We start from the raw sequence: 13,307 nt of genomic DNA, 5'->3' as shown, positions 1-13,307 counted from the left end.
TAAAGTTTAAAATTAATTTTCTATAAAAAGAAATATACTAATATGAAAACTTACTTTGATACAGAAAAATTTACATTATTTAATTATATGGACATTGTTTTATTGGCATGTCCGCATGTATCTATGTATTCCAAAGTGACGACTCCGTATTATTCAAGCTAACTTGTTTTATAACAATATATTAGCTCGAAAAAATTGTTTTGATTGTTGAGATCATCCAATGATTAATTTGGATACACGTAGAATCAATTAAAAACATGTTTTATTTGTTTAATGAAAATAAAACATTTCTAAACTAAGCTTAGTAAAATTAGAAGTGTTGTAGCTTTCTAAGAGAAAAGGGACTCTATTCCTTAGAAGGAAAGGTAGTCAATAACACCGTTACTGACTAAAGTTGAATCAGTTAGAAAATCCTTTACTAATCGAAGTTCATCTTGAAACAATATCTCTACTTCATAAGACTCCAGTTGTTTACATCGAATTCTTTTTTAATTTTTATGGAAGACGGAACTAGATATATATAATTTAAGTTTTATGCCCGTAGTAATTTTTTGTCGTTAATATGTCACATTACATTGGATATAATATACATATTGTATATCACATTTAATTATTATAATCATTAAACATATCTATTGATAGTGATGACAGGGATGAGTTGGAAGGTTCGTGTCACACATTGCTTCAACCATGTGAACTCTCAACGAAAATTCCAACCAATGACGCAAATTGTCATACTTTCCCATTCACATTCCTATCTCTAACTAAAAAACATATTTTAGTTTCATACAAACCCAAAAACATATAACAATATTTCCCTCCATTTCCGTCCGGCCAACATGTCGTCGGAAAATATCTCCGGCCACCTTTTTATCCTAACTCTATTTCTCTTAACACTCCACTCTTATTCACAATCCGACCAACGTCAGATTCTATACAAATTTAAATCCAGTTTTCAAAATTCTAACACAAAAGTGTTCACAACATGGAATGACCAAACTCCCATATGCAAATTCAAAGGAATTGAATGTAATTCGAATGGTTCGGTTAGCAAAATCGATCTTTCTAGCCAAGAACTTGTTGGAACTCTTTCTTTTGACACAATTTGTTCAATGAAGTCACTTGAAAATATTTCATTTGGTTCAAATCTTTTGCTTGGGAATATTAGTCCATATATATCAAATTGTACGAATTTGAAGCATCTTGATTTAGGGTACAATTCGTTTTCGGGTGAAGTCCCGGATTTATCTTTGTTGTCAAAACTTGAGTATTTGAATTTAAACCTGAGCGGATTTTCTGGGCGATTTCCTTGGAAATCGCTCAGAAACATGTCCGCTCTGGCTTTTTTAAGTTTAGGAGATAACCCTTTTGAGAAAACTCCTTTTCCTTTAGAAATTTTGAATTTAAAGAGCTTATCCTCTCTTTATTTATCAAATTGTTCTATAGAAGGAGAAATACCCGAAGAAATCGGGAACTTGAGCTTATTAGAGACTTTAGAGATTTCGGATAGTTTTTTAGTTGGAAAAATCCCATTAGGAATCACAAAACTCACAAAACTTCAAATGCTTGAGCTTTACAACAATGAGTTAAATGGGGTTCTTCCTTTTGAGTTTAGGAACCTTGTTAATCTTGCAAAATTTGATGTCTCGAATAATAGTCTAGAAGGTGATTTATCCGAGTTAAGAAACTTAACTCGGATGGAATCTTTACAAATTTTTGAAAATAATTTTTCTGGCACAATTCCTCAAGAATTTGGAGAATTCAAATGCTTGAAGCAGTTTTCGATTTACGACAACAAGTTTGTAGGTGAACTCCCTGCGAAAATCGGGTCATGGGCTGAATTTGAATACATTGATGTATCACAAAATTTTTTGACTGGTTTGATCCCTCCTGATATGTGTAAAATGGGCAAAATGGAAAAACTTTTGATGCTTGAAAACAACTTCACTGGTGGATTACCCGAGACTTATTCGAGCTGTTTATCTTTAATTCGGTTAAGATTAAGCAATAATTCGCTTTCTGGAAGAGTTCCTGATGGAATTTGGAGTTTGCCTAGTTTAAGTATGATTGATCTTGAGTTAAATCAGTTTGAAGGTCAAATAGGATCAAATATTGGTGAATCAAAGACCTTAACACAGCTTTTTCTAGCTAATAATCAGTTTTCGGGTGAATTACCAATGGAAATATCAAAGGTTTCGTCTCTAGTACAAATCGAGCTTTTTTCTAATAAGTTCTCAGGTGAAATTCCGTCGAAAATTGGTGAACTTAAGAATCTAAGTAATCTTCATTTACAAGATAACATGTTTTCTGGTGTTATTCCAAAGTCATTAGGTACATGTGTATCTTTAAATGAAATAAACCTTGCTAGAAATTCGTTATCAGGTCAAATTCCTGATACTCTTGGTTCTTTAACGAGTTTGAACTCGTTAAACTTATCGGGTAACAAACTATCTGGACTAATTCCAGATAGTTTGTCGTCGTTGAAGTTGACTGATATTGACTTGTCGAATAACTTGTTGGTTGGGCGAGTACCGCAGTCTTTGTTGATGGTTGCGTATAATGGAAGTTTTGCAGGAAACCCGGGTTTATGTGCTGATGAAAGTAAGGATCTTGAGAAATGTAGACCGGTTTCTCGTAAGTCTAATAAGTGGCAAGTTGGTGTGTATTGTTTCTTAGCAGGTGTACTTGTGTTAGTATTATCCGTCTTGTGTTACCTTTTTGTTAAGTTACGGAAAAACAGAGAAAAAAGTTTGATAAATCGGGTTTATTCGTGGGATGTGAAGCAGTTTCATGTTTTAAAGATTAGAGAAGAAGAGGTTTTAAGATCTCTTAAAGAAGAGAACTTAATTGGAAAAGGTGGGTCAGGAAATGTTTATAAAGTTGTGTTAGATTGTGGTGAAAAACTAGCAGTGAAACATATGTGGAAATCTGAGCCCGAATGCGGTACTTGGAGTAGTAGCAGAGCGATTTTACCAAAAAGAAAGAGCCGGATACAGGAGTATGAGGCTGAGGTAGCCGCTTTGAGCTCATTACGCCACATGAATGTGGTCAAGTTGTATTGCAGTATCACGAGTGAGGACTCGAATTTGTTGGTTTATGAGTACATGCCAAATGGAAGCTTGTGGGACCGCTTACATACGTATCAGAAAGTTGAGATGGATTGGAATGTTCGGTATGAAATTGCGTTGGGGGCTGCAAGAGGGTTGGAGTATCTGCACCACGCGTGTGATAGACCGGTGATCCATCGCGATGTGAAGTCGAGTAATATTTTGTTGGATGAGGACATGAAACCAAAAATCGCAGATTTTGGTCTAGCAAAAATGCTGCAAATCGAAAAAGGGTTGGATTCGACTCATATTATTGCAGGAACACATGGTTACATTGCTCCTGGTTAGTTCTTAATCCTTTATGTCCTTCATTCTATTACTTTTGATTGATCTGTATTGACATTTATACGAAATCTTTAACAGAATACGGATACACACTTAATGTGACTGAAAAAAGCGACATCTATAGTTTTGGCGTCGTTTTGATGGAGTTAGTAACAGGGAGAAAGCCTGTGGAACCCGAATTTGGTGAAAACAAGGACATAGTTTATTGGGTTCACAACGAAATGAGAACCAACAAAGACATGACAGCGTTGGTGGATTCTAGCATTTCAAAATATGATAAGGAAGACGCGGTTAAGGTACTGAGCATCGCAGTCCACTGTACGATGAGGCTACCGGGGTTGAGACCTTCGATGAGGATGGTAGTGAAACTGTTGGAAGAGATCGAGCCTAAGTCACTTGTCGATATCGTAATCGACAAAGAGAGCGAAAAGTAGATTTCACTTGAATCTTGTACACTTAAAAACTAGAGTAAATCATAAAACGATGATCGTAGAAGAACGATCCACGTTACTTTTTTGGGTAGTTTTGTATTGTATAGTCATGTAATATTATTTACTTTGTATCATGTCGCTAAAAATTATTACATATAATTAGATTTTGTACAAGATGTATAAGTTTGCCAAATAAATATTGGGCAACAACCTTTCTCAGAGTGGAATTTTTGTTGGACTAGTAATTTTTACAAATAGATTTGAGATGCAAAACTAGTTAGCATTTTCTTTACAAAAACCTCTTTGACTCTATGTTTGACTCCCTAGTTACTGGCTTTGGAATTACACTGTTCTTTCCAAAAACTTCCTCAAAGTGAAATTCTGTTTTGTGTAGCCTAAAGGGATCAGTTACTACAAGTGGTAATTAAATATGTTAAAATGAAACCACAAACTATGATGCGTGAATGATTACTATTTCTAATTAATTGCCAAAAAGGAAGTCAAACAGATATTACTTATTCTACATATCAGGTCCCATATCAATCAGAACATAGGACCTGCACATATAGCCAACTTTGAAATTCATTTTCTTTGACAAGGGTAGATATACATTTCAACAAAAGTTTGGTGAGGATATAACATAGAGCTAAAATCCAAAATATGGCTAATTTATTTAAATTTCTGTATAGAAGATCGGGCAAATCACAAAATATAACATTTTATGAAACATAAAATATTTAAAAGTAAAAAGAGTATGAAAATTGCTTAAATACAACATTTAACATATATAACAAATTTGTACGGAAGGTAATATTCGTAGCACGCTTATTGATGTATGTACCACAAACATGTTATACTGGCTTGTACAGAGTGCTATTAAAGTAGTACATTATGGTAAATATATCAAATGTTTTGGTATTCCCTATAATAAAAGTCATCGTGAATTTTATGACAATTATTTGATTATTTTATGCAACTTAATTGTTGCCTTAAAGGTTCTATTCGACAAAACTAGTGGAAATAATGGTGTAATTGAGTCATGTAATCATTTATATGAAGATATGGAAGTCGTTGCAAGTCGATATAAGTCAGTTTGATCATGCATACCCGAATGCAAATTGAACAAGAATTCAACACGTAGGTGACGAATATAGATAAAAGAATAAAAGTACTCCAATAAGTCAATAACTACTACAAATCCCACATAACCACAAGCACTTTCTTTAGCATTTGTATGCATTTGCAAATTTCCACAATCTGTATGCACTTTAGAAGAACTTTCGCCAGCCCTTTTTTGTACTCCCTTTTAGAAGAAGTATCTTTAGCCTTTTCCGGGTGATGATCGGTAGATCACTATTTTTAACCGTACCAAATGTGTTTTGGGGTCTTAAAATCTTATAAAGTATTTGACCCTCTTATTTTTATTTTTTTTAAAAAGAACTTGATTTACCCAAAGTACTCATCTCTTTTATTCACTAATTAAAATATCTCCACTTAATATACCTAATTAAATACCCTTAGTAAAACTATTTATAACATAAATCATCAACTCTTAAAATAACTATTTTACCTCCTTTTATATCAATTACTTTTATATTAATAACCACGTCATTAGCACCAACGCAGCCGCCACCACCACCTATCGTCGCCACCACCCCACCACATCGTCGCATCGCGCGACCATATGACTAGTATGTGTTTGGTGTGTATGGCTAAAAAAAATTGTAATGCTCAGATACCTCCGTTCCCTATATATTGCCCTACAAAGCTACAATGAAAATTAGTTCACAACATTTTAAGAGCCAATACTTATAGGATGAATGTAAAACTGTCATTTGATGAGTAAGAAGTATTTAGTAATCATTACACTTTTTAAAGTTGTGTAAGAGCCTATTTATTTTTTTATCTAATAAGTGACTAAATTAATAAATATATAAAGTGACTGAATGGATAAATATTGTCTGTATGAATTAAGTTAATATAGTTATTTTTTGTTTATTAAGTCAATAAAATAAACACTTTTAATGACTTAATGAATTAAACATTTTTGATTAAGCCATGACTTTTTATTTAAACGGAAAACAAACACCACCTAAGTAGGGTTGTAAACAAACTGAACAGTTCATGAACCGTTCGGCGGGAAGTTCGTTTTTGTTCGTTCGTTTAGTTAAATGAACGAACATGAACAATGCTCTCATTCGTTCATTTACGTTCGTGAACATTTGATAATATGTTCGTAAACGTTCATTCGTTTATATATGTTCATGAACTGTCGTTCGTGAAAAATAGTTTGTTTATGTTCGTAAACATTTGTTCGTTATGTTCATTTACAAATATAAATATTTGCTTTATATAATATATATATTATTAATACCTAACTATTTAAGAAAAAGTTTAAATAAAAATAATTTAATAATACGTTCGTTTGTGTTCGTGAACAGTTGTTCATGAACACAAATGAACGAACATGAACAAGTCATTTTGTTCGTTTATCTGTTCGTGAACTAATCGTTAAGTTAAACGAACGAACATGAATAAGGTCCCGTTCGTATTCGTTCGGTTCGTTTACAGCCGACACCTAAGTAATTAAAATGGAAACTTCTTTTGACACAAAATGAGTAGTATATATCATCTATTGTTTTTTAAAGGCATACATTCAAATGCACCATTTCCATATAATCATTTTCCCAAGTGGACTAGAACCCACGACCAGTTAAGTCGTCTATTAAAGATTTAAATCATTTAAAAGCGGCATAAATATGATATTATTCTTCTTCTACTAAAGGTATAGTAGTAAATAGTAATTACTCAATTGCAAGCAGGATGGAAATTTCTAACTCGAAAGTCGAAACCAATATATTGTACCAGGTTAATTTCCCGTATATGTCTATCAGATTAAAAAAAAAAAAACCACCCCACTTTCGATCTTCATTTAACACCTCTTCATTTATGGGTCTCATAACAAAAGCCAATTGTAATAGGAAATAGGAATCTTGATATCATCAAAATCCCAACCAACAACGAAGTCGTGTTAGACCAAGTATCTCAAATCGACCATATATAGTACCCACAAACAATGTATCATTTTTTTTCGTTTAGTCTTTTGTTATCATCTCCTTCCAAATAGTGTAGTTTTTGATGATATCTAGATAGTTGTTACCATTGATACAAGTTATTAGATTATCTCCAATGCTAAGAACGCCTTTAGATATCTTTGAATCGTCACATCATATTATTACAAATCATTATATATTATTATAAATCCTTCTAATCCTATAATTCACTACAAATAATATTACATTTATTTATACTTTTAGTTAGCGTGAACAAATTAAAAAATTTGTCACACTTTTTTGTGTGTAAAAATATGGAGAATTAAAATTGAATGAAAATTAATTCACACTTAAAATTATGATATTATAAAAGTTCACACTTTTTAATGTGGACTTTAATATTTAATTTGTCACACCACATTTGTCCACGCCACATATTTAGTTAGTGTGTACAAATGTGGCGTGACAAATTAAATATGAAAGTTCACACTAAAATATGTGAATACCACAATTTTAAGTGTGAATTATCTTTTACACACTCGTAATTCTCTATATTTATACACACAAAAAAGCGTGATATATTTTTTAATTTGTTCACACTAACGAAAAGTGTGAACAAATTCAACATTATCTGTTGCGATTTTATCCACAACCATACAAATATCGTTATATATCCTTACATATCATTTTACCTCCAACTAAAAACAAAAATATATATATTAAGTAAGGACAAGTAAGGGCATGCCTTTAGGTAAGGGCATCCTTCAAAAAATCCTTAGTTTTGAACAAACTTCAACGACAAAGGATATTTAAGTACACCTAAAGGCACCCCTAAGGACACCTAAAAGCACCCTCATTGGAGAAAGTCTTAAAGTCATTAATAAATAATGAAGAACCTAAGAATTTGGAAATTCGATCACATGTAAGAAATTTGTAAATGGAATAGAAAATTTTTGATACTACCAATGGGCTTTACCGGTATTTTTTTGGTTAGCTTTTGAGTTTATAATTACTTTATCTCTAAATATATATATATTTATATATATATATATATATTTATTAAAACAGTAGTTGACCGAGCTTTTTGAAACCCTCTTCAAAATTAACCCTATTTTAAAAAATTGTCACATAGGAGAGCTTTTTGAAACCCTCTTCAAAATTAAACCTATATTAAAAAGTTACCACATAGGATTTATCCTATGTGTCATTCTCCTATTTTTTTTTGTTAATATTTCTCTTATATATATAAAATACAAAAATCTAATACTCCTAAAAGATTTACTTTCATAATTTATCATCTTAATTTAAATCTTTCTTAAACAATAACACAATAAAAAAATATTTACTTTAAAATTTACAATTGAGTTTGATTTTTTTTCAATTGTCCAAGCTGACGAATGACTACTTTACAAATTAAGGTGGCCATATATTTAAACCTAATTTATATAATTTAATGTAATAGAGCATGAACTTAAAAAAGTTGCTAACAAACATATACTTACAACACTACAACAAATATGTCATTTTCTCACAATTATTTTTTAATACTTTTAAAAAATGTGAAATTTTTTGTTATTTAATCACATTTTTAAGTGTATAGAAATAATTTACATTTAAAAGTGTAAAGAAATTTAAAAAATCACAATATTTACATACTTATACATGTGGAAAAACACTTTCAAGTGTGTAAAAATATGTCAATTGTCATACTTAAAACTGTGAAAGTTAATTTGTAACACCTATTTTCTCCACACATGGAGAGTGCGAAGAAAGCATGTGTTACAAATTGATTTTCACACTTTTAAGTGTGAAAATATTTGACAATTACATTTTTAAGTGTTAGTATTTTGTTTACATATTTATAAGTGTGTAAATATTATGATTTTTTAAATTTATTCAATCGGGTTAGTTTGGTTTTCAATTTGTTCAGTTCAGGTTTTTCAAATTTTGATTTTCCAATTCGTTTTGTGCTTACCCCTAATAAATCGTAATGTTATGTAATTCAAAATATTAGTGATATGAAACTTGAGCAATAACTATAACATATCAATTTTTACATAATAAACTTATAGAGTAATTACTAATACGTTAAATAGTTCTTGGAACCTGTATATGTGTATATTTTTTTTTCTCAGGATAACCTTTTTTATGTATGTATTAAATAAATTTTTTAATTGCCGCACATCGTGCGGGTAAAGTACCTAGTATATATATATAATAAACTGTTATAATGTGGAGATAAAAGAGAACAAGAATTGAGAGAGAAGAATAGGTAATTCTATTAATGAGAGATACAACCAAAGCCTTGTATTTATAGGCTAGAGAATAATCTAGAGGATACATAAATATGGAAGTGAATATCTATCTATATTTAATATTACAATACTCCCCCTTGGATATTCACACTATATTATACGCAATGTGATGTTTGTTGCCTCATTAAAAACCTTATCAAGAAAAACCCAGTGGGATAAAAACTCGGTGAAGGGAAAAAGAGTGCAGCGCGTATAATACTCCCCCTCATTTGAATATCTGTCCTTTGAAAATATCGAATGTCAATCTTGTATATTGATGAAGATTGAATGTTCACCGTCTTGTTGATCATATATCGAGATTGACTTTATCATTGTTTGAGATTGATCTATATACAACACATTATCTTCAAATAATACCATTGAACATTACTTGCTAGTCTTGAGGATACATTTTTCTTGGGTGTCTTCATTACTGATCTTTGACTATGACCATCTTCATAGGTAGATGATACAATTGTTAATGGGTGCTTGATCTCCATGAAATCTTGTAGTATCATCACTTGTGAAAAACTAAATTATACGTGGTTGTGCTTCTAGCATCAACATATCCAATTATCTTTGCAAGTGAACTCTTTTGATCAAATAATCTCATATCTCATGTATCGAAGTATGTCTTCATTTTCATCCACGGATAGCTTGTTGATTCGGAGCCATTTATTGCTAACACATTTATAGAATGATGTAATATCAGGGATATGCAGTACTATCATTAGTACTAATAAAATACCTCAACATCCCATTTCCGGTTCGAAAACCGATAATAGCTTAACGAGTAAGCCTTTCCAATATTGAAGCTCTTTGACCTTCCGTCTGTAACACCCCGAGCTAGGGCTCGAAATATTACGGAAATCATATAGCACAAGGAGGGATTATCGTAGGCAACTAAATGACATTAATGAATTCGGTGAATCCACAACAAGTCAAATATTCAAACAATGCATAAGGAGCAAATGACCATCAAAGTTTACAAAAGAGAATTCTAGAGATGGCTATCGATCCTAAGCATTAATCCAAAAGTGGGCGTATGAATCCTTGATCCATAAAGTCCATGCCCGAAACCAAAAGCTACACCAGATCATGCATCACATCCTTGAACCACCTGATTACCTGAAAAGTGTTCTACAAGTCAACACGAGGTTGGTGAGTTCGTAGTGGTGGCCCAAGATGAACCACCGACCATAACCACATGTCATAAAAACAAGAACAATTATCACATACAAGTAGTCTTACACGTCATCCAACCAATGCATCACTATATAACAAACGTATAAGAACAATCAATGCAATGTCAATGCCATGATGTGAATGATATGCATGCCAAACCAAAATACATATAATATGTAGGGCCATTATGCCATCTATGCAACGATACTCACAGGTCATCACCATGACCATTGTGGCATCTCAAAAACGTCGGCGAATATACGTCTATAACCCGGATGACCAACACCAGTGTATACGTCTATACCTGGATAAACACATTTGTCTCAACAGACAACCAAATCATCTCAAAGCAACCAACACAATGCAAGCCCAACAATCCATCAATCCAACATCCAATAACCAACAATATGATCAAACTATACATACATACACTTGAGAGGGCTTGCTTTCAAAGAGTCCTCGATGTTTGTATACAGGGTGTACCAGCGGCTAACCCTCCACATCTCAAACCTTTTGAACGCGAAGTCGACTTCCATGTATGTACATCTAATCTAAATATAACCTTTCTCAATACCAACATACACAAAACATTTCAATGATTCATCCATCAATCATCATTCAATCAACAAACAATTAATTCAAACAAATAAACACACAATGTACACTTTTCAGCCCGAATCTCAATAGAGTAGGGAGATACGAACTCACCTTGATTGGCAAAAGAGGCTAATATCGAATTAAGATGAGATTATAGGTGATTATAGTGCTCCACGCGTCCACAACCTAGTAATGTTTACAAGACATGCATTATTCACCAAAGACGATTCTCTAACTAGGTTTTAGCTTTAGTTTATGGCTTTGAAAGACTTTCGGGACCCAACATGGTCGTTAGGGAGGTCATGTAATAGTTTGTAACCAAAATGAAGTCGCCCCAAGGTCGCCTCATTCTCAAACATAAGTTATATGTTTATTTAGTTTATGTTAATGTCTTGAATTAGGTTCCAAAGAGGACACCCAACTTTAAACGACTCGTTTGTCATGTGTAGGGCACCAATAAGGTCATAAGAGTACATTCCGGAAAGGTCGGGACGATCCTAGGATGTTAGAACTAAAGCTAGGAAAAAGTTAAGTGATTTAAGCCCCCAACTGCGCCGCAACTTATCGCTGCGCCGCAGCTGAAAAACAGACTCGTGAAGCTGCGCAGCAGCTTAACTAGCTGCGCAGCAGCTGAAAAACAGAATTGTGAAGCTGCGCAGCAGCTTAACTAGCTGCGCAGCAGCTCACCCAGTTCAGCCTCAGCAACCCATTTCGACCTAAACACACCAAAACTAACCCATAACTCATTTTTGACACCCAAAATCGATTTGTGAAGCATCAAAACTCAATATGAAGCATAATTAAGCATGTTTACACATGAATAACCCAAACCCACTTTAAAATCTTTCTTCAAAACACCAAACTCAAGTTCAAATTCGGTTAACCCATTACTAACCCTAGACAAACCCTAATTCGACTTTTGACCCGATTTGTGACCCGAAAATGTTTTGGCACAACTATAGGTACATTTACTAACATGAAGTGAAGGTCATAGAGTAGAATTTACTTACCAAAAGCTTCACAAATCCTCAAACCCGAATTTTGATTCAAATGAGGTCATTTCTTACACTTTGGAACCCAAGTTTTTGATATGAAGTTAAAATGGTGATAAGATTTATTATTCTTGCATTAACTAAGCTTGAATTTCCATGAACTATGAATTAAATTAGAGAGAGAGAGTGAAAGGAGAGTGTGTTCTTGGGAGTAAAGAAAAAGAGATAAGAAGAATAAGGGAAGGAAAGGATAAGGTGGGTGGGGGTTGGGTTGACTAAGGTGGGTCATGGGTCAAGACTTTGATCCATGGGTTGACCCGTCAACATAACTAATTAGTTCAAAACCCACGACATTACATCTAGCACACCGTCAACCGGCTCATTGAGTATACAATTAGTCATTTAACCACAAGATGGATTTAAAGATATCATTAACTACTATAATTCATAACATGATACTTAAAGTCAACGGGTCAAAATTCATGGATGTTACATTATTCCCCCGATAAAAGGATTTCGTCCCGAAATCTAATAAAACACTAATTATTAAACAAATCCGGGTACTTGGACTTCATATGATCCTCACGCTCCCAAGTGAACTCGGCTCCGCGTCTAGCATTCCATCTAACCTTAACAATGGTATAACGCTTGTTCTTGAGCTTTTTGGTTTGACGGTCCAAGATCTCTACCGGCTCCTCCACAAAATTTAAATTCTTATCCACCCGAATTTCATTCATAGGCACATGTTGTGTCGGGTCCGCCAAGCATTTGCGTAGGTTGCAAATGTGGAAGACATCATGTACTCCCCCAAGTTCTTGTGGCAATTCCAACCGATAAGCAACCTTCCCAACCCGTTCAATAATCTTAAAAGGACCGATATACCTTGGCCCGAGTTTGCCTCTCTTCACAAAACGGATAACACCCTTCCATGGCGACACCTTCAACAATACATAATCCCCCGCTTCAAACTCTAGCGGTCGCCGCCTCACATCGGCATACTTCTTTTGTCTTTCACGGGCCAATTGCAATCTCTCCTTGATTTGGTAGATCACCTTTGTTGTTTCCACCACAATCTCCGGTCCAATGAGTTGGCTTTCACCGATCTCCGCCCAAGCTAGGGGAGATCGGCAAACCCTACCATATAAAGCTCTAAAAGGCGCCATTTGGATGGTGGCATGATAACTATTGTTGTATGAAAATTCCACCAAAGGCAAGTGATCTTCCCAACTCCCACTAAAATCAATGGCACATGCCCTTAACATATCTTCAAGCGTTTGTATTGTTCTTTCGGTTTGCCCATCCGTTTGAGGATGAAACGCCGTGCTCATATTTAGTCGCGTACCCATTGCACGATGAAAGGCCC

At 33.7% G+C, this 13,307-nt stretch overlaps 1 protein-coding gene across 1 annotated transcript; it reads left to right on the top strand.

Moving 5' to 3' along the window:
- Positions 1–716: 716 nt before the first annotated feature.
- LOC122600984 (receptor-like protein kinase 7) lies at positions 717–4,033 on the top strand. Its single transcript, XM_043773763.1, has 2 exons — positions 717–3,390; positions 3,471–4,033. The coding sequence occupies exons 1-2, from the start codon at positions 840–842 to the stop codon at positions 3,824–3,826; spliced, it is 2,907 nt and encodes a 968-aa protein (XP_043629698.1). The 5' UTR covers positions 717–839; the 3' UTR covers positions 3,827–4,033.
- The last annotated feature ends 9,274 nt before the right edge of the window (positions 4,034–13,307 follow it).

This window comes from Erigeron canadensis, chromosome 5 (genome assembly GCF_010389155.1).
Source record: "Erigeron canadensis isolate Cc75 chromosome 5, C_canadensis_v1, whole genome shotgun sequence".
In the NCBI taxonomy this organism is placed as follows: Eukaryota; Viridiplantae; Streptophyta; class Magnoliopsida; order Asterales; family Asteraceae; genus Erigeron; species Erigeron canadensis.
Note: the sequence above shows the minus strand (reverse complement) of the source record. Positions and strands in the feature narration are given on the sequence as shown.